The 22,998-nt window shown below is 49.4% G+C and overlaps 8 protein-coding genes across 8 annotated transcripts; 5 read left to right on the top strand and 3 right to left on the bottom strand.

The window, feature by feature from the left end:
• Positions 1 to 1,417: 1,417 nt before the first annotated feature.
• On the bottom strand, positions 1,418 to 2,125 carry CDV56_105489 (Zn(II)2Cys6 transcription factor domain-containing protein; the record flags this gene model as incomplete). Its single annotated transcript, XM_026759108.1, has 3 exons — positions 1,418 to 1,603; positions 1,666 to 1,815; positions 1,874 to 2,125. 3 exons carry the CDS (start codon positions 2,123 to 2,125, stop codon positions 1,418 to 1,420), a joined length of 588 nt encoding a protein of 195 aa, XP_026611962.1.
• A 2,638-nt stretch (positions 2,126 to 4,763) lies between these two features.
• On the top strand, positions 4,764 to 5,929 carry CDV56_105190 (uncharacterized protein; the record flags this gene model as incomplete). The annotated part of the gene is made up of 2 exons (XM_026758809.1): positions 4,764 to 4,897; positions 4,957 to 5,929. 2 exons carry the CDS (start codon positions 4,764 to 4,766, stop codon positions 5,927 to 5,929), a joined length of 1,107 nt encoding a protein of 368 aa, XP_026611961.1.
• A 2,010-nt stretch (positions 5,930 to 7,939) lies between these two features.
• Positions 7,940 to 8,957, top strand: CDV56_104958 (uncharacterized protein; the record flags this gene model as incomplete). Its single annotated transcript, XM_026758577.1, has 3 exons — positions 7,940 to 8,110; positions 8,192 to 8,465; positions 8,512 to 8,957. 3 exons carry the CDS (start codon positions 7,940 to 7,942, stop codon positions 8,955 to 8,957), a joined length of 891 nt encoding a protein of 296 aa, XP_026611960.1.
• Positions 8,958 to 9,243: 286 nt separating this feature from the next.
• CDV56_104877 (uncharacterized protein) lies at positions 9,244 to 9,975 on the top strand (the record flags this gene model as incomplete). The annotated part of the gene is made up of 1 exon (XM_026758496.1): positions 9,244 to 9,975. One exon carries the CDS (start codon positions 9,244 to 9,246, stop codon positions 9,973 to 9,975), a length of 732 nt encoding a protein of 243 aa, XP_026611959.1.
• Positions 9,976 to 10,616: 641 nt separating this feature from the next.
• On the bottom strand, positions 10,617 to 12,473 carry CDV56_104662 (A4/G1 family peptidase; the record flags this gene model as incomplete). The annotated part of the gene is made up of 2 exons (XM_026758281.1): positions 10,617 to 10,743; positions 11,629 to 12,473. 2 exons carry the CDS (start codon positions 12,471 to 12,473, stop codon positions 10,617 to 10,619), a joined length of 972 nt encoding a protein of 323 aa, XP_026611958.1.
• A 660-nt stretch (positions 12,474 to 13,133) lies between these two features.
• CDV56_104274 (uncharacterized protein) lies at positions 13,134 to 16,578 on the bottom strand (the record flags this gene model as incomplete). The annotated part of the gene is made up of 7 exons (XM_026757893.1): positions 13,134 to 13,407; positions 13,484 to 13,603; positions 13,709 to 15,409; positions 15,470 to 15,767; positions 15,823 to 15,963; positions 16,017 to 16,121; positions 16,191 to 16,578. The coding sequence occupies 7 exons, from the start codon at positions 16,576 to 16,578 to the stop codon at positions 13,134 to 13,136; spliced, it is 3,027 nt and encodes a 1,008-aa protein (XP_026611957.1).
• A 2,498-nt stretch (positions 16,579 to 19,076) lies between these two features.
• On the top strand, positions 19,077 to 20,177 carry CDV56_103926 (uncharacterized protein; the record flags this gene model as incomplete). Its single annotated transcript, XM_026757545.1, has 4 exons — positions 19,077 to 19,332; positions 19,410 to 19,526; positions 19,607 to 19,930; positions 20,017 to 20,177. The coding sequence occupies 4 exons, from the start codon at positions 19,077 to 19,079 to the stop codon at positions 20,175 to 20,177; spliced, it is 858 nt and encodes a 285-aa protein (XP_026611956.1).
• Positions 20,178 to 21,003: 826 nt separating this feature from the next.
• CDV56_103714 (uncharacterized protein) lies at positions 21,004 to 22,230 on the top strand (the record flags this gene model as incomplete). Its single annotated transcript, XM_026757333.1, has 1 exon — positions 21,004 to 22,230. One exon carries the CDS (start codon positions 21,004 to 21,006, stop codon positions 22,228 to 22,230), a length of 1,227 nt encoding a protein of 408 aa, XP_026611955.1.
• Between the last annotated feature and the right edge of the window lie 768 nt (positions 22,231 to 22,998).

The following is a 22,998-nucleotide window of genomic DNA, read 5'->3' as shown; positions in this document are numbered from 1 at the left end:
TTTATTTTCCAGAGGCCACCCGGAGGAAATAAAGGTCTGGGAAGTCGATCATGAGTCTATCACCCTCTGCTGATTGTTTACGCGGTTGTTTGGTGATGGGAGCTGACGGCGCTGTTGGTTACTTCGCTAATATTTCTGTCTGGCCGAATACATATATCCATCACCACCCTCTTTCCTAACGCCTTATGCTTTCTGCGACTTGTGCTCTTCCCTAACTCTTGTGCCATCCTAACATAGTTCCTTTTCGCACTATATCCAATGAAGTCCCCAGATCCCCGTGATGATGCTAGCGAAGTTCTAAGCTTAGTCCTGGGCTATCCGTTACAGACTCATTCGTACAAAATGGAGCAATCCTCACATGAAAATAGCGGTGAAAGCGATGTCATCATGATAGAACAGCAGCCGGTAAGCTCCAACATATCTGATTCCGAGAGTGATACCGAGGCTGCGACTGCGTTCAACCCGACACGCTGGACGGAGATTTCTCTCAGTTTTCTGTCACAAAATTATGTTAGGGAGTGGGAAACGGCGGTGGCATTTAGAGAGCTGTACCAGAATTGGTAGGTTTAGCGGTAGCCCCTAGTCGCGTGCTCTACTGGCTTGGAACAGGAAAGACGCCATCATAGAATCATTCAACCTCGACCCTGCATCATTTCGACCGGTCTACCAAGAAGATGAGCATCATATCCGTATATCTGTGTCTAAGAATGATTCTCGGGCAGAGGCCCTGGTGTTTATTAGAACCGAACAAGTACTACCATGTGTAATGTGTGGAGCAAATTTTTCCCGATATGGGTGCCTTGATACAGCGTGGGGTTTTGCGGATGGAAGGGAGTGTCACCCAACTTACCCCAGCCAGCTGGCAAATAAGGCGCTTCCACGACGCCGTTGAGGATTGGTTCCGCTATAGTGGCCGTGCCTTCGACGTTAAGATATACGATCGTTTCAAAAGGGAATGTGCCAAGTGGGACCGGAAATCCAGCACGGCAGAGATTAACCATCAGCTCGAAGCTCATGGAGGCAGCTCTCAGAATTGCGAGAAGTGTGGGGATTACCGGATGACCGCTAAGAGAGGACTATTTTCCCGAAGAGCTCAGCAGCTGCCTGCTCAGTGAAGTTCTCGCCTCCGTGATCGGCGTGCAAAATTTGGACGGGGTAGATGGAAGTTCAAAGACCCGGGGTGGTAAGAAGGTTCGCCGCAGATAGAATTACGCACATGATATTATTTTTCTGATGAGCTTCCAGTATCTTCATCCTTTTCTCTTCGTGACCTCTTGTTGAATATGTGCTCGTCAGTCTAGCATTTCATATTCATGATCATGGTATGATACTCCAACACCTTTTGTTATTCCGTATATCCCTTTTATCCCTGAGTGATACAAGAGATTCTCCGTCTGGAAAAGATCACATGTGATAACTAATTAAAGATCATAACAACCAATACTGTACCATGAGACTCCCCAATTTGAATCTTTCGGAAGCTTTCTTGAACATCGCGAGACCTTGCGCCAGGAAGGTTCTGCTTGCGATACAGGTCCAGGGTGGTGCCGAGCAGTTCATAAGTTAGCGCGGCTGGGGACAGTGTTCTCAGCGGTCTGCGGCTCTATAAGGGTATGCTTGAGTCAGTCCCAGCAGATGGTGGTCCCAAAAGTTAGACAAACTTACGGCTAGACCATGCAGTTCAAGGTAGTCCAGGTCGCTCGTTAAGACGTTGGGGAAGTTGAGACCCGTAACTGCGAAAGATTCGACTCCGAAGTTAGTGGACTGCACAATATTCGATGGCCCGCCATCCGCACCCCGTGATAGGTTGGTAACCTCTGGTGAAAGCATAGCATTTCCACAATCCCATGATGACTGACTCTGGGTTACTCACTGTAGCTGACATGGTATCGCTAGAGGTGCCACGGGGGCGCCTTGTCCTCATCCGACCACTTCTCAGCGAGGCCTTGTATTGACAAAGCTTGCCTTTTCTCCCGCATCTCTGGCACAGACTTCCACCATCACATTTTACACGAGCGCTGCGACACAATTCGCAAGCTGAGCGCAGCTTCCTCCCTGTTCGCTCTGCAGAGGTGTTTCCGCCCGAAATGACAAGGCCATCTGGTACTTGGGACGATGAGACCATTTTTGAAGGAGATGAGTGAAATGAAAGTTCAACAGACTCTGCATCCCTCGTATGTGCGAGGTAGGACACATGGAAGATTCGTATTCAGTTCTGAGAGATCCCATCGTTAATGCAACGGATTCCGCTTGTTATGCTTCACCCTTTTGGGCAAGTCGCCCACCGACAATTACCCGATTGGGTAAACCAGTGATCGCTACGCGAGCTGATGCATCACTAATATCAAGGCATTGGCATGTTCTCCATTAGACTATGGATTGTGCTCTGATGTTAAAGCCAAGGGCATGCTCTGTACTCGCCGATATGATGCGCATCGACGGAGCCACCCTTATCCACACCGGTGCTTTGGTGTCAGATCTTCGACCAAAGCTTTACCAATCTGTCCATCCCCATGCCGCCAGATAAAGAGACCAACATTGAGCAAGGCGCTGCTAGCCCATTGAAAAGCAATGGGAATGAGCCACAGCAGCGGCAGGAACCATCGCCTATCCCAAATGGTGGACTAGCAGCCTGGTCACAGGTGCTCGGGGCGCACCTGTTTCTTCAGTTCTTGGTAGGTACTACTATCGTTGACGTAGCAGAGCAGCTGCTAACCGTGAGTAAGAGGAATCGTCAATACATATGGAACATACCAGGCTTAATAAAAAAGTGATCTCCTGCGTTCCTATCCTCTTCCGAAATTTCATGGATCGGAACATCCCAAGGCTTCCTTGTCATTTTCTTCAGCAGCGTCTGTGACCCGATATTTGATCGAGGATTCATTCACCCCTTACTTATGGCAGGGACATTCTTGACAGTCTTCGGGATGATGATGACTAGTCTGGCCACTACCTATTGGCAGATCTTCCTCGCGCAGGGACTATGTGTCGGACTAGGATGTGGATGCCTATTTTTTCCCAGCGTTGCCATTGCCGCGACTGATGTCAGCACCCAGAGAGCGCTTGCAACGGGGGTTACGGCAGCTGGGGGGAGTCTAGGAGCGTGATCTACCCTGTCATCTTTCGAAGGCTCCAGCCACAAGTCGGCGCCGGATGGGCCACCAGAGTCATAGCCTTCACTGCCCTGGCCACATTGTCGATCAGTGTGCTCATAGCGAAATGCCGGTTACCCCCATCGAAGAAATCGCGCCGTCTGCTTGACCCGGATGCGTTCAAATCTTCCCTATTTGTCCTGTATAATTTCGGTTCCTTCTTCGCGTTTGTTGGCCTCTACATCCCTTTTTTTATCTCATAATCTATGCCCACCGTACAATGGGGATCGCATATGACATCTCTTTCTACCTTCTGTCGGTCATCAATGCGTCATCCGTCTTCGGCCGCATTATCCCCTGACTGCTAGCGGACCGATTCGGTGCTCTCGAGGCGTCGAACTTCTGCGCCCTCGCATGCGCAGCTATATCTTATTTATGGATCGCAATCGACAACCTTGGAGGTCTCCCATCATTTTTTGTATACTTTACGGATTCTTTTCGGGGGCGGTGGTCTCTCTTTCGCCTACAGTCATCGCCACTCTTGTCCCATCCCTCGAGATCGTGGGTACCTGGATGGGAATGAGCTTTACTGCTGGGCCACGGGCTTGCTGATTGGCGATCCGATTGCAGGCCTACTAATTGACGTTGAGGCGGGTGAATTTGCACGTGGATTAATCTTTGCTGGTCGATGATCATGGCTGCCACTATCATATATCTGCTTATCCTTGTGGCCAAGCGTCATTGCGAAAGAACGGTGTCGACGGATTGATTTGGGTCGCTCTGGCTATTGCATTTCTGTTTCAATCCACAAGGGATGTCCCTGGCCACTGTCATGAGAAGATCTATTGAAATTGAAGTAATAGTCGACGTCATAGCAGTGTATCTGGTCATAGAATTGATTTTTTTACTCTGATAGCTATCTTCTGTGTTCCTGATCGGTTACTTCACTATAGTTCAACCCAGCCGAGGGAATCTAGTAGTTCATCTGGAGCGACATATTTGAGCACTTAGTGGGGCAGTGCGCTATACTACCTAGGTGACTCACTAGTTATCGCGTATGATTGACTCATACAACCATGCATTTCCTGTTCAGATACAACCCAGCGCAATCACCATCCATACACCTCTCTACCCACCAACAATGCTGAATTCGAAAGTCCTGTGCGTATAAGTGAACAATGTGTATCCTTGAATTACGGATCCGATAGTGAAGAAGAGATGAAGAAATGGACTATACGCTTTGCATGTCGCGTTTGCGTCTGTGGACTTGTTTCAGTTATTTTGGTAGTATCCATCCAAGATAGCAACTGGCAGGCTGTCAGAACAATGCTCAGTCAATTAAGAGACGATTTGCTTTCAGAACTTTGTCGCGCAGACTTCCACAAGCCCCAGGGTTTTGTCAAATAAGGGGGTCAGAATACATCCCATGCAAACAATGTTTTAATGGTTTACTGGATAACACTTCACATTATTTAATATCTCGTCTGACCTTAACTCTACGGGTTCGTGGACCAGGCTGCCGGGGCCCACTAAGCTTGGATGCAATGGTCTGATCTTGCTTGGCAAGGTGGCAGAGGATCGATGAAACCTCGATCAAAATTTGCTTTATCTACCCCGCATATGTCCGCTTCGTCCTCAAAATCGAGAATCAGATATCATAACGTTTTAATCATGGCGCCAAACCAAGATATCAGCGCTGCTGAAGAGCAGCTGTGCGATATCACATGGGAGGAACATGTTTGCGGACACCCCAATTTTTTTGACCTGAAATGGGCGGTCAGTGAGAGATGGTGGTACCGTTCCAGGTAGGCGTTCCCTTACGGATTTTAGAACGGGGTTGGAGCCATATGTTGAAAGTATACAGCTACGTGGGGACATTACTGTTCAATACAGGCGCATTCCTCCTTCCAGCCTTATATAGCACTCTTGTCAAGTTATGGGTTGCCAATATGGACTCCTCCCTAGTCATCACAACTGACGTCTACACTTATATCGGTACCATTACGGAAGTTCTGAATGAAGGACTTCCCCGTGCAGTATGGGTAACCATCGCGGATAAAGGGACTCAATCTCTCGAATTTCGTGTGGGGTTAGCGCATACCCTCATACTCTTTCAGACCACTCTAGGAATCATCATGAGTATCATCATCGCAAGTGCGGCGAAAGCCTTCTCGGCTACTTTCGTCCCACACAATGTTCAGATGGCTAGCATAACTTACATCCGCATTAGCGCCTTCTCAGCTTTGAGCTCTGCCATTGAAGTCTCCGTTTCTAACGCCACAAGGGCCCTGGATAAGCCTGATGTTCCCCTTATGATCAGCTCTATCAAGGTTCTTATGAACATAATTCTGGACCTCCTTATCATCTCTAAATTCCATGTCGGCGGCTGGACAGCGAATATAAAGATGCAGGCCGGTATACGCCTCAGCTGCGATGTACTTGCAGCAGCCTCTGGGCTGTTGTACTTCTTCACCGCCACACAAATTAAGGAAAACGGGTATTCCTGGCATTCTCGAAATATGCCTTCATTGCGAAAATTTCTGGTGCTTCTTCGGCCCGGCTTTATCACTTTTCTTGAGTCGGCAATTCGGAATGCACTATATCTATGGCTAGTGACTGGGATTGTCGCCCTGTCAGAGGACTATGCCACAGCGTGGGGAGTATTCACGACTATCCGATGGGGTTTAGTGATGGTTCCAGTTCAAGCTTTGGAAGCTACTTCATTGACTTTTATTGGCCATAATTGGGGGGAATTAAAGCATCTGAGTGGCCAGCGTTGGTCCGCGACAAACCTCTACGGCAAGTGTCTCATCCCTCTGCCTACATACAGTCAATAGGATGTGGCTCATTCTATAAAGTGGTGATACGGCCAGCAATTCTCTCCGCGGTAGTAGCTATTGCTGTCGAGATCCCTCTATACATGTTCTTGTCGATATTCGGCTGTGAGCCGTTCACTTTTTTTCTCTCCAAATCGGAAGCTGTTTCCAAGATTGCGGCACGTATGTGGCAAACAATAGACTAGTATGTCTGGCAACACTCCCTTTTAATCACATCAGGCTGAACGACATTGAGGTGTTATATACTCTACGCTGTGTCGACCCAACTGGCGACAATATTGCTAGCAACTCGCACATCCTGGTACTTAGGCCAGTCTCTAGTTTCAAACATTTTCTATGTCCTTCCCTGGGCTATTGCCTGTCAGATAACCAATCTCGATTCAGCAAACGCGTGGACTTACCATAGCTTGATTTTTGGGGGTAGCTTGGTGTTTTCCTTCATGGAAATTCTGATCATTGACTTGCTATGGGCTTGGAGGTTCTTGCGGGCAAGGTTATCTACGGATACAGTCTAAACCATCTAAGCCTGCAAGCGGTTGCCCTTCACGGCGACCATACAGACAGGCGAGGCTTGCAGCTCGGTCGAAAAGCGGGTCAGGAGCAGAAGTCTGAGTGAATTAGGGCAACAAGTTCTTCGCCTTCGATGATACCGTACGACTGACTCCTGTTTTCCAAGCAACAAGCTGACGCTAACGCAGTAGACCAGCCCACTGCGGGCAGATGTCTAACGAGAGATATAAGAGAAAAAGGACAAGTATCAGCTATTTGAGAGTCACAGCTTGGCAAAGGGAAAAGGATTTAAGAAACAAAGAGAAAAGTAAAAACAGACCAGACTAACCGAGCTGCCGATCAGGTTTTCGTGCTTTATATAAATGTAGTGTGTGGAAGGCGTCCAGATCAGCATCAAGGGCCTCTCCCATTGTAGCGGCCACAGTCGTCTGGATTTTCTCATTTGTCCATCCATGCACCCGGCCAAAGGGAGCCAAACAAAGTGGCTCAATACTCTCGGCAAAGGCTGTGCTGTACCAGCGGGCAACTGCCCTATCGTTGATGGGCTGTTTCCACGGATTCAGCGGCAGGACAACTTTCTCATGACTGATACAACTAAACCCAGCCTCCCGTAGCCAGTGCAATGTTTGCTCGGGAGAATGTGCAATCTCTCTTCCGGATTGCTTTGTCGCAGTCTTCAAGCCAAAGGGAGCCAAATTCCTTTCGGCGATCGACTGTCGCAACGAGGCTCAAAATCTATCTCCAACTGCTCAAACCAAGCGCCACAGCGGAGATGGTTAAAGATTCTGTTATAAAGGTTGGGCCAGTTCACGACGCTGCCGCACCCCATTCGCATATGGATAATGTCCCACTGTTCTTCGCCGATCAACCAAGGGAGCTCGTAATTAAATGGGGCCTTGAAAACACAGTTTAGTGGAATGGATTTTGGCTGGATGGCCGATATATCTACCCCCAGAACATAGGCATCTAGATATGCTTTTGCTAGTTCAATCGCCCAGATTCCCGTCCCCCACCCCAGATCAAGGAACCGACCGTTGGAGGTATGAGGGACATGGAGTAATTGGGTAGAGCGCAGAGCTACCATGAATACCGCATGGAAGAAGTCAAGACGGTCCTGCTCCAGTTCATCGCAAAGTAGCATATAGCTCTCGAGTTTCTGCCCCTGATATATGCGCCCGTTTTCTCGAATCATTGTCCGCGTTTGAAGAACGCTACTCAGTGCGTCCTTGGCCAGAAATTTTGCACCCTTCTTATTGTATATGTATGAGTGCTTGGAGACAGTGTCACTGTGCTCGGGAAGGACCTCGAGGAGCTGATGTTTAGGCGATACATTTCCAAGTATATCTTGGCTTGAATTTGACGCGACCGACGTTTGATCCTTTTGACAGAGATCATCGAGAAGTACATCCGATAAAGTGTGATTAATCTCCGAAAATGGGCCATTGCTTTGTTATTCCAAGCCAGTGCCCTGAATGCCCGAGCATCACCTGTTCACCCACTATGATCGACCTGGCGAAATCATTGACTTTCAGCTCGGATATAACCAACCGGCTATCATCAAATATCGCCAGTCTCCAGACTGTCTCCGGTACGGGTGCTAATCACCTAGCCACTGCGTTTCTGTCGAAGCATCTCCAGCCCAAACGAGTCTTCATCCCGGACCCTTCGTGGGTAAACCATAAAACCGTCTGGGCAACGGCAGGGTCGGCTGTAACGCAGCATGAATACCCATACTACTCACCATCCACTTAGTCAGTCGACCTCGAGGCAATGCTATCCTTCCTTGACACTACAGCCGAACCGAACAACGTCATCATCCTCCAAGCATGCGCCCACAATCCTACCGGCACGGACCTTACAAAATCCCAGTGGATCGAGCTAGCGGACCTAGTCAAGGAAAAGAAGCTCTTCCCCGTCTTCGACAGTGCCTACCAAAGGTTCGCAACGGGAGACATTGACGCAGACGCGTGGGCCATCCAGTACTTCACCAAGCAGATGCTCTCAGACGCGGACTCGAAGCTCCCCAGTATATGCGTCGGGCAATCCTTCTCAAAGAACTTCGGGCTGTATAGCGGAACGCATCAGCACTCCGCATTTGGTTGTCCCCCCGGGCCTGTCCACTGAAGGAGCCAAATCCAGGTTAACTCTCACGGCGAGAGCGGAGTACTCAAGTCCTGTCAAGTTCGGGGCGAGTATCGTCGAGACAGTCCTTAGGGATCCGGAACTGAAAGCCCAATGGGAGGGAGATCTGATCGCGATGAGCTCGAGGATCAAGACTATGCGTTCGCGGCTTCGTGGCAAGCTGCAGGAGTATGGGGCCTGCGGGGATTGGTCGTTTATTGAGAGGCAGATCGGGATGTTCTGCTATACTGGGCTGAACGAGGACCAGGTGAGGAGGTTACGGGAGGAATATCATGTATATCTGATGCCATCGGGCAGGCTGAGTATTTGTGGGCTGACGGAGGGCAATGTGGACTATGTTGCTCGAGCAATCTGCGCCGTCGTTGGTCAAGCCTGACCGGTATTTCGTTGGGAATTATGGATATATGACTCGTTCTTCGAAGTGCATACAAGTCCTCGGTGGATTATCGTCAATTTGTCATCCAATCCCCTCCCTCTGGCAAATGCCGGAACAGCCGGCAACCAAATCGGCAAAGAATACATCAAAATTCAATGAGATCCACACCTTTTATCTCCGTATTAAATCCGGTTGCTTGATAATCCAGTAAAATTGACATATAAAGCTTCCATCACGGCATCATGAACAATTAAGCACCTTGTTCTTCATCCTAATAAACACCAAAATGGCCCCCATCAAGAACACCACAATCGTCATCTTCGGCGGAAGCACCGGCATCGGCTACGGCGTCGCCGACAAATGTCTCTCCGAAGGCGCCATTGTGCACATCTCCTCCTCTAACCCCTCCCGCATCACTCAAGCCGTGTCCTCCCTGAAGGAAAAGTACCCCGCCGCGCAAGTAACAGGCCACACCTGCGATCTCTCTTTCCCGGACGTCGAGGACCGCCTCCACAAACTCTTCGAGGAAATCGGCTCTTGCGATCACATCGTCTACACCGCCGGGGACGCCTTGGCCGTCAAACCGCTCAAGGACGTCGATCTGCAGTTCGTCCAGAAGGCTGGTCACATCCGCTTCGTTCTCCCGGTGCTTATCGCTAAATTTGCCCTGCGGTTTTTGAAGCCGGGGTATACCTCGTCGCTGATCTTGACGGGCGGCGCCGTCGCGAACCGGCCGCAGCCGGATTGGGCTGTCATTGCGGGGTATTCGGCTGGGTTATATGGCATGGTGCAGGGTCTGGCGTTGGATATGAAGCCGCTGCGGGTGAATTTTGTTAGTCCTGGGCCTGTGAAGACAGGGTTGTTTTCGGATGAGGTGGCGGAGTTCCTGGCGACGAGGACCACGCTGGGGAAGGTGGGGAGTGTGGAGGAGGTGGCGGAGGCGTATGTTTATCTGATGAAGGATACAAACGCGACAGGAAGCTGTGTGAGCTCGAATGCGGGGTCTTTGTTGGTCTGATTATCATATATCATGGAGTATATATAGAGGGGTATGGACGCATTTTTTTGTAAATTCAAGGAAACGGAGTTGTCGGCTAGTAGCAAGGTATGCTCATGCCTCTTCACATGGATGATATTCTGTCCAGGCTCTCACGAAATACATTTGTTACTGTGCTCTTGACCATATGTTTCCTCTCAAAGTTGGTCAGACCCTTCGAGGGAGGCTGGGACAATATATTATAAGGAAACAGATTCAGGAGATGGTTTGGTTCACAGAGTAGGTTACTCAGCCTGGTGCTGAGTGCTCTGCTGATTTATGATAGGAATCAATGCAAGAAAACAGTTGTGGTCAAAGGAGTGCAGGGCCATTTTCGCATCAAAAATGAGAGAGATGTTCTACAGCAATTCCAAATCTAACAAATTGTTTACGGCCATTACTAGATGAAGTTCAGGAGCCCGCCAAACCACCCATCATCATCCTGAAACACCTGGGTGATGATCTTTTCAATTTGTCTATAAAAAAACTCTCAATCGAAAGGAACTAAAGAATATTGCAAGGTATATATTGGAGGCATTGAATGTACTCCACATAGAGGGATACGTGCATACAGGCAGGTTGATTCAAATTCTCCCATAACATTCTGCTGACAGACCTATAACTTAGATGTCAAACTTGACAATATCTTCGTTAACTACCAGAAGGGCGACAGCAGGTTCTCCGAGGTCCAGCTCGGTGATCTTGGGGCGTGTGTTCCCGAGGACTGCGACTACGCTAGGAGTGGTACACCTGTAGGAGCAGTTATGTGATCCAGTCCTGAAGTAATTATGGAGACGCCGTCGAACACGGTAACAGATATTTGGTCTTTTGGATCAGTGGTGAGTTAGCAGATCTTTGATTCAAGCAAGACAACTAGAACCTGGTTTCGGTTGATCAATCTGATATACGGGAGTGGCTTCAACCTATTCCGACCTCGCACAGTTCCTTATGACCACGAAGGCTACAACTTGGAGGTTCTGAAGCAACAGTTCCGCTATTTGGGCCCCTTTCCGGAGAAGTACGAACAGATTGCGAGCCGCAAAACTGTTATGGGCATTTTATACCTGATGCATGAGATCCCTCCGTCAAACAACTCCTTTTGCATGGACACCAGAACGAGAAGTGTCCCAGAAAGATAGTGAATTCATTTCACAGACCATGCAGATAGGACAGACCGACAGCACAGGAACTGTTGAAGGATAAATGGTTTCAGGATGAGTGAACCTGACAGAAAGTTATCCTCTCAGAAGTCTAGCCATCGTTTCTCTTCGCAGCTTATGAACTTATTGAACTTTCGAAGGAGCTCTTGTCCTAGGGCTGGCTGAAATCATGGTCATCATGTATGCCACCAGGCGGGTGCTCCCACCTAGCATATCCAGCTATCATAACCATTTGAGTCTCCAGTGAGGTAGCGATCCTTGATCTGCTTCAGCGAGGTTGTTTATATATCCAAACTCTGTGCAACTGCGACTTTATATCATTTGCTACTGTGAGTGGATTGTTGCTTAAGGGAGAAGTCAATTGACACGCAATAATGAGAGGCAACAGATATGGGGAAGATGCTGCCATAGACCAACCTTCCCACATCAACCCACACATGGATGATAGGCAGTATCTAATTTTTCCTAAACATACTGAACCGTGATCTCTGACGAGCTGATGATACTGCCCTCCGCAACAATTGAATTTCCACTCAAAATATCCACCACCGCAGCCCCGTCGCCCTCAACCCCAAACGTCTGATTCCCTTCTGCCCCCGCCACAACTCCGGTAAAGGTGACGGTCCCAAAATCCGAGAAGGACACTGTTGACCCCCCGCTCTGATAATCCTCCACAATCCACTCCGCTGACTGACCTGTCAGCGTGGCCGTCGACTGGGGTGCACGGAGTGTTGCCGTTGCGCTCTCGCCGGTGCTCTCGTTCTGGATGATGGCCACACCCGTCGAGTCAGAAGTCGAATAGACCGTCGCAACGACGACGTCGCCGGCATCGATTGTGAGGTCGAAATCGACGGCGCTGTCGGGGTACCACTCGTACCAGGCGGTGTAGCAGCCCGGTTCGCCTTTGTACGCGACGATGTCGATGCCTGTCTGGAGGATGGCGGCTGTATTAATGAAGCCGTCAATGCCAACCCAAGCGGAGGCGGCCTGAACATTTGTGGACGAGGAGGTGGGCACGGGGACGGTGAGGGTGGCCGCGACAGAGGTGAGGGCTGGCGTGGAAGGGAGATTGGAGTTGAGGAGGGCGACACCGGCCCAGTTGGAGCTGTAGTATGTGTTCTTTTGGTCTGTGGTCATACTGGTCATGTTTTCCATTTTCGGTTCTGCGATGGCATGCTTAATAGGGCGAGATCTATAGTAGTGGGAGTGCTGATGTGCCTCAACTCTTTTAAGAAGACGTTGGTTAGGAGTGGCCTGTGCCTCAGTGAAGAGGCGGCTTCCCACAGCAATGATGAGGGTGGAGAGTCCAAAGAGCCTCATTTTGTATGACTAAGTTGAGGATTCGTCTCGAGGGAAGTGCGGCAAAGAGGAAGACAGGAATCAGAGAAGGGGATCGGGGCCATATTTATAGCTTGGTTGAGGTTCTCGGAGCCAATTTAGCGATTGTGCGTCAAGCTAGGCCTGTTCTGACAATAAACAGTCAGTACTATAAAAAGGTCCCATTGCAGCAAGCAAGATCACGTTTATGGCATCATGAGGGTCCAATGGGCGTGGTCCTGACTGGATACGTAAACTGTCCGAGAGTTGTGAATAGCTGTATTCTCGTGACTTTGCACACAGAGAGAAAGGCGTCTTTCTGCTGGAGCGATATGAACAGACTGGACTAGGAGTACGAGACAAAACAAGAGGAAATTTTCTTGTGACGGCAGTTTCATAAGGCCCCAGTCGCTCCCCATTCCCATTGTAGAAGCTGCGGCCATTCCCTTTGGCATTCGAGAATGAGAATAAATACCCCACCCTCTTCTTAATTCTACCAGAGTTATACTTCAACAGGCTTGGAGGCTCAAGCTACGGTCCTCGACAGTGTGCGAGTGTCCCCTGTGAAGTCAAAGGTAGACCCAGGGGTTCGGTATGTACAACAGAGTGCGAAATGAAGATGACTTCGTGCGCTATAAGAAGAAAAGGAGAAAGTACAGCCACTCATGCCATCTGACTCGAGGATATCATTGTCGCGTCGCTGATCGATGACCAGGGGATTGCAGACGAGGACGACGGTGAGTCCGAAGCAAGAGTGGCGGGACTGGTGGCGGTGGACACGACGCTGTCATCCAGCGTGAGGAACTGTACAGGGCCATTGTTCTCCGTCCCGCAGCCGCTGACATAGTCGACTCGCATCTTGCATCCGTTGGAGAAGGTAACCTGGCCGCAGATCTTGCAGCCCCCGAGATCGGCATTCATGAGGTGGTCGTAGGCACTGATCCTCGTTGATTAGTATCCCAAGAAGTCTAGAGAAATTTCCTCATTACACCAAAGAGAGTCGCTTAACTTACGCCTGCATGGCGGTGCCCAGTAATTGACAGCCGTCACCTTTGACGAAAATCCCACAGCCGAAGCCGGCATTCTTTCCGTCTGTATAACACTCGCCCGTGTTGGTATTGGCGGAGGTGGTTCTATTCATATCCATGTTTTAGCATTTGACAAACTACTGGCGGAAGATGAATAGCAAAAGATACGCTCGACTAGAAAGGGAGGGGAAAATGTCATGTGGTGCTTACCCATATACTTCAGTCCCTCTGATATAGCTCTTGGCTACATCGCAGAATTGATGAAGATGCAAGAAAATACCACACTCTCTAGACATCCCGGAGCACGTGTAGCTGACCTCATCTGGCGACGTGTTTTCCAGTGACGTAGCAGCAGGCCCCGTTGATGTTGAGGTGCTCGAAGTGGTCGTAGAAGATTTGGTCGTCGTAGTCGTTGTTGTGGTGGTCCATGAAGCTTCCGCCGCTCTGAAGTCGGCATCTATTTTGCTCGCCACGGAGGCCATGACCGCGGTATCGGTATAGCCCGCCCATGCCTTGAATGGCTCGGCGTAGGTCGATGCCTCAGAAATAGTCGTGGTGGTGGTGGTGGCCTCCGCATAGCAAGCAGTGATTGTGTCGCAGGAGGTGCTCGTCATTGTGGTATATGTTGAGACAGCCGTATCCAACGTGCTGTAGACAAACTCGGTACAGATATCGGCCTCTTCCTCGTCGCAGTCATTGTCCTCATTCGTACAACCCTCACCGGTGCACAACCCATTCTTGCAGTTGGGTCCGGAGCATGAGACCTTGTGGCAGTCGAAACCACTGCAAGTTCCGTCAGCGGTGTCGCACAATGGCCCGATGCATCCTATGGAGATACATTCCAATCCAAAGCAGCCTCCACTTTCATTACAGTCGCTACCGGTACATCCCACCGTCTGGCAGGGGTCAGATTCACAGCTTCCTTTGCTGCAGCCATCTCCCATGCAGCCCGTCTCTTCGCAGTCGCTCCCCAGGCAAACACCGTTTTCTGCATCGCAGTCGTTTCCTGTGCATCCAAAGATGACGCAAAGAGAACCGGTACATTCACCATTCTTACAGTCGGGCCCACCACACTTCTGCTTGTGGGGCGGGTCAGGGTCTGTCGGGTCGTCAAAGCCACTCGATTCACCATCGCCCACGTCACAGTCGAGCATGCAAGGCGCGTCGCAGAAAGTGGTACATTTGGTCCCGCATCCTGCCGTACATGTTGGGCTGGGAGGTGAGCCTTCGGAGAAGTGCACTGTCGGTCCGGTAGGGACGGTTGTCGGTAACGAGGTGGTGGACCACGGCCATGGAGGCACGATAATCGTCCGGTTAGATGTCACAGTGTGGGAGACAACACTGGAACTCAGCGGGTTGGGGTTATCCGAGATCACAACTGGACCAATACCGAAACTCGGGAACAGGACGGTTGACCCGTTTGTCTGGTTCTGAGACGTAATGTTCCAGTTCCACCACGGAATAGCCCCTGTAATGATCGGGTCAAGTGTGATGGTGGTTGTCTCAATCACGCGCACGACCGTGGTCGTGACTGTGACTGTGTCGTTCACGGTGACTGTGACAGTTGTGGGCCATGCCACTTCGAGCGGAGTCACAAATGTCCCCGGGTAGAGAGTCGTGGAACTGGCCAGGCTACTCGGGGGAAAGATCATGTTTATGGGACCAATACCCGTGACAGTATTGCTGTCGGACTTGTAGATTTCCTGGCCAACGTAAAAGGCTCCCGTCCCATCACTGCCGCCGTCTGTGATGGCCCCATCCATGGACGTATCAGAAGGATCCAAATCATTGGGATTCGCCAGGGATCCTGGTCCCCCTAGATCCAGGGCCCAGCTGAAGAGACCGCCGAAACACTTGCTATTGGCAAAATCGGCCTTTTGCTTCAGTGTCTTCGCATTATCAAACGAGACCCTTCACATGAATGTATGAGAAACCCGGTCAGAGAATGGGTGAAGCAATCTGTATACGTACCATTGGTTTTCATTCCATGTAATCCAGTTGACACCTGCCGCTGCATCGTACTGGACTGTGGGGTTGTACTGTTTGAGAATTCGGTTTATTTCATAGTCGGACAGGATCCCACTGGTCTGGGTGCACGCGCCAGGCGCTGCTCCACCAGCACTGTACGCAGATGTGTCAAAGGCACATCCAGGAGTGTTGCAGCCGGAGTCCTTCAGAGTAAACGAACGACCATAGAAGCCTAGTCCCAAGGTGACTTTACCTGGGTCGATGTTATTTCTCCATAGCAGATCCAGGCCGTCGGTTATTTCTGGGAGACAGATTTAGCTTTTTCCTTCATCGGAATGAGTTATAAAGGGCCCTACCGGTCAGGTTCGTATGCGGATTGACCACGGAGGACGTATAGTTGCTGTTGCCGTCCCATGTGCCATGAATATCATAGGACATGAAATTGAAGTAGTCCACGTAGTCGGCCATGGAAACAACGTCAAATCCCTGAAGATACCCTGGTGTCATGGTCAGTTGCGAGATCAGGATCAACGCCCTCGAGATCACTTACAGTATGATGATGGCAGAGTTACTGTGATTCCATACGAGTCGCCACACGCCTCCTTGAGCTCTTTGAGCAGGGAGACATAATTTGCCGTGTCTGCAGTACGTCCACCTGAAATCCGAGGTCTCAATGGTCAGCTCCGAACGTAATGCTTGATCAAGCACCATAGAGCTCACTTACCGCGGTCGGATGCAGCAGGATATTCCCAATCGATGTCAATTCCGTCAAACCCATACTTTTCCATAAAATCGATCACGGAGTTAATAAATGCAGAACGGGTACCGGAAAATCGGACCATATCTGAGAAGATCCCTCCTCCAAGATCCCAGCCTCCGACGGAGATATAGGTCTTGAGGCTCGACTTCTTCTTCTTCAGTGCAACAAAGTCCGGGATATATTGGTCGTCATTGGGATACATAGTTTTAATCTTGGAGGTTGTACTGTCAATTCCGGCAAACGCATAAAACAGATGCTGGTCACTGTTTGTCAGCTTCGTGGGATTGCTAACAGTAGACAAGGGAGTAACACACAGTCCAAGGAGCAACGTCGATATCCGACGGCAGGACATTATCACACGGGTGTTGATAATTCCATGCCTCATAATACCCAATATAGATACTACCGCTCGACGCCCCAGAGCAGGAACTGAACGATATCATCAGTGCTGCCTCCCCAGACCTGAATGATAATGGGAAAACCTACGGCTCAGTCACAGCATCACAGCCACTCTGGCAGCCGGTGCCGCAGAAATCTTCTGTTGTCCCGCAGAAACTATCTGATGTCAACGGGGCTCCGTCGATAAACAAACCATGGGGGGTCATTTGAAGAAAGCTCTTACCCGTATGGTGAGCAGCAGACATTTAATGGACAGGTCGCATTCGTGACCTCGGCATATGCTATTGAGGACCGTTGTCAATACCGCACCTTACTTCAGATGGGATTTGGAATGGAAAAGGATCACATACATCCACACTCGGCTACTGCATCACAGTTCAACACACATACATTATCGCCGCAGAAGTCCGGGCCAAAACCACAATACCCACTGGTGCTGCAACAGCCACTGACACACTCTGATGTAGAGGAACAGGTGCCGGTTCCGCCTGTCTGGGCACAAACTAATGTGCTCCAGAGAGTACTCAGTGAAAGCACCCCAGCGAGATGCCTCTTCATTTTGTTTTCGAGACTACAATGGCTCGTAGAAAAACCGAGAGAAGTGATTCTCCCCTTCTTATACTATACTTGTACTAATGGTGCGCCGCTTCAAGTCAGACTTACAATCCCCCTCTCCTGCACTCGCTTGTCATGCGAGTGTGCAATTACGCCTCCTTTGTCTCAGTACACTTGAAAGTCCGTCCCATAGACTAAATTCGTTCGGCGTATTGACGGGCTGTAGGACCGCAATCTCCGCTGGCTATCCTGCCGGTTATCGGCACGAGCGAGGAAAATTACCATGACTTAGACTGATGAAGGAGGCCAGTTCAGTTCAGAAGCTGGAAACGGTATCGGTGAGCGGCCAATACCCTTGTATAGACTACGCACTAGTATCTTGTGGTGACGTGGATTCATTATTGTAGCTTGCTTTAGAAGCGAAATCCTACCTAATTTTATGATTATCCCCTGCTGGGCTACTGCAAACAATCTGCGGCACGGAAGACCACCAGTAAGAGTCTGGATCAGCGCCATCATTGCCCAAGCAGGAATACTCAAGCTATTTTTTTAGAGGCCAAATTGACTAAATGTGGACCACAGAGCGGATGTTGTTCTGCTGGTGGTAAAACTATAATACCACTAGACCAAAGGGTGTCCAAAGTCCGAACCATGTACCTAGTTTTTGCCTAGGGATTACATATGGCTGTATGGTGGTATTTAGTTTTCATTATTGCCGAGACGCAAGCACAGGGGGAGGCCTGGGATCCACTGCGGTCTTAACCGGCGGACCTGGAGTCCCGGACGGATTGACGGGCTGGGCAATGCTTGACAATAGCCTCCTTGGCGAGTCGCTTGTCGGCCTAGACCTCCAGGGCAGGGCATGTTACTCTTGGTTATTTGCAAGAGCCCAATGAGCTTTGGATCTCTATACTTCTACGGAGTACGTAGTCCGAGGTCAGTTTCAGATGCCGTAGTGTTGAGTTGATATCCTTGTAATTACTCAATACGCCTACCCTATGGTGTAGAGAGGAGTTTTAGATTTCAGAGCTTATGAAAAGAGACGCGACATTGATGCGGTTCATGCTGATTTTCATTTAGCCTTCATATGAGAGCAGAAGCAGCTTATTTAGGGGCCTTTTTTTTTCATGTTAAGGGCAAGTTTGGAGAAATAAAAACAAGGTGGTAAAACGCTCATCCTAAGGTCTGGACTAAAATAGCGTCTAGATATCGCTTCTGTCAGTGCTACAGTATTTCAGTTACTGCATCTCCATCGCAATGCTAAGTGAAGGGTGTATACCCACTTGAGTATGATACACTATGTAGTGGGGGTCTCCCTTACCACTAACTATTTTCTAGGATCAAACTATCTCCTAATTATCAAGAATACAAGGATATGTGATTGATGGAACTACTCGGATGCGCAGAAACGTTACAAGATGAGTTATCTACTCTCTCTCTCAACTAGGGATAGCTGCTAACTATCTCTCATGCTAGGCTGTATTGTCAAATTTATTCGCCCTGTAATTTCAACAAGACAATGGAAGAGGAGAAGGGGAACGGTTCTTGGTCGTTCTTAGCAAATGACTATAGCAGCGGGAGAGGTTGGGTAATCGGAAGAGCATTGCCATGTCCCAGACTTATTAGTACATTATGCTGTCTAGTCCCAGAATGTAGCAGAGAACTTGTGTCTCCCAGACGCCCAACTTGGAAGAACTATACACATTGTGTTCCGCCTGATAGAGGGTGTTGATCATGATTTTCAAGCATTGGGGAAAGGGTCCTCTGTCCACTTTTCTTGGATTTATAGTCGCCATTCATCTTTGGCCAGGAGCCCTTGCACAATGGACTAGACAAAACATGGCACTCGATGCTGCTAGTTGTTCCGCTGCAAACGCCCAGTATCTCGAAGCAACAATGACCAATATTGCGAGCATGGTCGGTAAAGTCTTTCCATCTAGAGTTCTATGTGAGACTAACAATAGCCTTCTGAAGCTCACAAACACCAGAACTGGTCTGACAACGATCAAGAACAATCTTGGCACGGCCAGACGAGAGCTTTCTACTGACGACAAGGCAAAATTGGACCTGTTCATGGCTTTATATGGAATATTTGATCCAACAGACAAGGACGCTATTACAGCCGCGGAAACCAGGATAACCAAGATCGATTGTGAGTTGCTCTTGCCTCTGTTAGAAATTGACCAGTATATATATATTAACCCTATAAAAATCTTCTTCTTACCGCAGGGTATGCTCAACAGTTGCTGGGTGCTCTCGGTGAAGATGACCTTGCCATTGATGTTTTTTGCAATGACGACCATCTTGTAAGAGTTGAGTATCAGAAGGAGGATGGCAGCACGCAAGGTAAGCCCCTGTTGGAAAACCTGCCACCCATACTCCCCGTCCGTTCACCACATGTTGCTATCTGCTAACCTTAACTTCAGTTGTCTACGCTAGTAGCGCGGTACCGGCTATGGTGGATAACGAAATGAATGGCAAATGTGCAGACGAGGAGGGACTTCGAGCCTTCATGCAAGAAACTGTGGCGGATAAGACGGGCCGTGTCACCATGGATGTCTTGACCATTTGCCCTGTCTGCTGGGATGACCAGGACGGATGGATAGAACATCTTAGCGAGCAGACCACCAGAACCGTCGATGAAATGTTAGACGAATACTTGGATGATATTGTTAGTGCATCAGGGGAGGTTACTATCCTCCATGAATTGATGCACACTGAGTCATTCTTTACTTCATCATTCGTCATGGGTGAGTCTACAACCTTATTCCACTGCAATGCCAGCAGCAGGGGGATGTATTGGGACGTATATGGTATACTAATATGCACGCGACAGAGGACGAGCAACAAGACAGCGGGACAGAGGCCTATAAATGGGAGAACTGCTATGATCTGGCTCAAGACACCTCAACAAGGGCTAGTGCAATGACAAACGCTGGTGAGTTTGCGCCCTTGGTATCTATGGTACCTCTCCAAGCTTGGGATCTGTCATTCTGATCAAAACGTCTAATTAGAAACATTTGCTTATTTCAATGCCGGTATGGACCATGTCCACTATCAACTACTGAAAGCAAGTCCTTTGTTAACTAAAAAAAATCTTTCTTTCTAGGTCTATACTTATCCCAGTGTAACTGGCGTAGCGGAGAATGCCAGGATCCCTCGGACGTTGATGCCGGTGCTTAGTTGAGATGCAACGAGATCTTCACCCAATCTACTTGACAAAACTGCTGATCACTTATATTTGCAAATGGTATGCAGCTATAAGACGGAATATCATTTAGCATTTCTGTCTACATTTACTATCGCCGGAAGTTCAAGCCATACATAACATATCAAGGGCACCATGATATCCTTCAACCTGCATTATCTTTAACAATAGGTGTAGCAGGTGAGGCTAGATAGATAATAATATGAGAGAGTCAAGTGAACCAAGGGACCGAACCTGGCTCCTGTCATCTGCCTTCCTTTTCTGAGTGCTGAAATGAACTGTGATCTTAAGTTCTTAACCCAGCAAGCCGAGGGGTTAGCCGATTTTCTTACACCGGAATTTCCAATAATACGCAGTAATCAGGCACGGAGGTATTGATCCTTGGGTTCTATTAATTGTTTTTAGCCGAGGAATGACCGATCTAAGTGGAGTTTGTTACGGTACTGCGTATTATAGATTCATGAAACATAAATAAGCGTTGACTTATTGCCCTCGTAACCTCGTTATCTAGACGCTACTTTCCCTGGATGGAGACGAGGAGATACTGGACCTATTCGCTTTCTTCTTTCTAACAATACCTTTCTCACGTCTCTCGCCAAGTTGACCAACCAAGTCATGAGCCTCTCTGGACTGCCGGGCGAGATTATCCAGTTGATAGCAGGGCACTTGGATACCCAGCGTGCAATCAACGCCCTTGCACAAACCAACCGTTTACTCTACTCCCAGCTAAACTCCGTTCTCTACCGCTATCACGTGCAACATTATATCCCATCACCGGCTCTAGCATGGGCTGCAGAAAACGGCCAACTGGGCGCTCTGGTGAAGCTGCTCCAGGCAGGTGCTGAGATCCCACAGGTTGTCAGACCTATTACCAATCATCCGATCGCCAAAGCCGCAGCCAACGGCCACGCGCAGATTGTTGAGATTTTATTGGACGCGGGAATGCGCGACTGGCTGCAAGGGATAGACTACAATATACTTCTCAGACATGCAGCAGTAGAGAATCGCATGGGGGTCGTGTTGTTACTCCTCAGCCGGGGCGTCGACCCATGGTACATCGTAGGCCCCTCCACAATCTGCTGGGCTGCACACGGCGGACATGCGGAGCTGGTCCGATTACTATTAGACAACGTCGAACGGCGCGGATTGTGGCCCGCCGTCAAGAGCCGCGAGCTCGGAGAAGCACTGTGTGCAGCTGTGAAACGATCCCATAATGAGGCTGTCATTCGCATGTTGCTCGACGCGGGTGCCGAGGTGAATTTCCAGAGGGACGATAACATCACCACTCCGTTGGATATAGCGGCCAACTTCAAACAGGTGTCTGCGACAAAGCTTCTGCTCGAGGCTGGCGCGAACCCGAATATGACTAAGAGCGACAGAGGGGGGCCCCTTGCTAGCGCAACCGTATGGGAGCCGATGCCCAGCTCAGCCTGGCTCTGGCCTCCAGAAAAGGGGCATCGTACAGGCCGTCGGGGGGTAAGAATTAAGAAAGAGCCCATTGTACTGGTCGATACCCTGGCTCAGGAATTGCATAGACAGCTCCGCTCGTCGCCTCAGGAAATGAAGGAGAGGCAGATGGCAGTGGTCCGACTGCTTTTCGAGTATGGGGCGGATCCTGCTTGCGCCGGGGGCGGTTCGGCGCTGCACAATGCATTGAGCAGTCGGAATTACGAGATGGCTCACTTCCTTCTCGAAAGGGGTGTCTACATGCGAATACCAAATCTGGATCCTTTCGACCAAACAGTCTTGGACCGAGCAGTGGCAGAGCGCGACCTCGAGACAATCATCAGATTGACCCCGTCGAATTGGTCCCTCATATGCTCTCCACAATTCCAGCAATGAAGTCACTTGCTTGCAGCACATGTTTCTTCATGTGCTTAAAGAAGCAGTCCGGACTGCCCGGCCCGGAGGATACGTTGTACTCCGAAAATTGCTTCAAAGCCAGAGTAACATGCACCTAAGCAAAAAGAGAAAGACGCTATTCTCATGATCATACTAAATTAGCACCTGGGTACGAGGGTGGAGACGCATGTAATGGATGCTTTTCTGTGTTAGAAGAATACAAGCCTGCTGCAGCGAACTCCTAGTCAATTACTAGTGCATAAGATGGGGAATATTGCATAGTTCGATGTCTCGCTAAGCTAATTTTCCCTTGTTTCCACTAAAAGCTTGTAATTGGGCCACCAATAGTTACAGATTACAGAGAGTTTGAGAAACTAGGGTATACACTCCAGACCCCACCCAGGCACCATGCTCATCCAGCCCAATACTGCTACTATGTACCTGTATTCCGTAGCCCTGCAGGTACCCTGCTCAGACCCACCAGACAAACCACTGATCGCACTCGAGATGGGGACTGTTAGGCGCTGCACCGTGCTCTGTGCACTCGTATTAGGAGATTGATCACTTCCCTGCCGGTAAGGGAGACCGCAAACACATTTCCGATTTGAAATTCCAATCAAGCGGCCCTGGACCGAGCAGTCGCAGAGCACGAGACAGGAAGGAGGCTGCTAGGCCATGCCGCTTTTCGTCTATACACGATTATCAAGTGAGGAGCCACCTGGATCATATGCGTATCTTGCCAAGATACGTGGATAAAATGAAAGAACG

This window comes from Aspergillus thermomutatus, assembly GCF_002237265.1.
Source record: "Aspergillus thermomutatus strain HMR AF 39 chromosome Unknown NODE_196, whole genome shotgun sequence".
Taxonomy (NCBI): Eukaryota; Fungi; Ascomycota; class Eurotiomycetes; order Eurotiales; family Aspergillaceae; genus Aspergillus; species Aspergillus thermomutatus.
The sequence above is the reverse complement of the archived record's forward strand: the minus strand, read 5'-3'. Positions and strand labels throughout refer to the sequence as shown.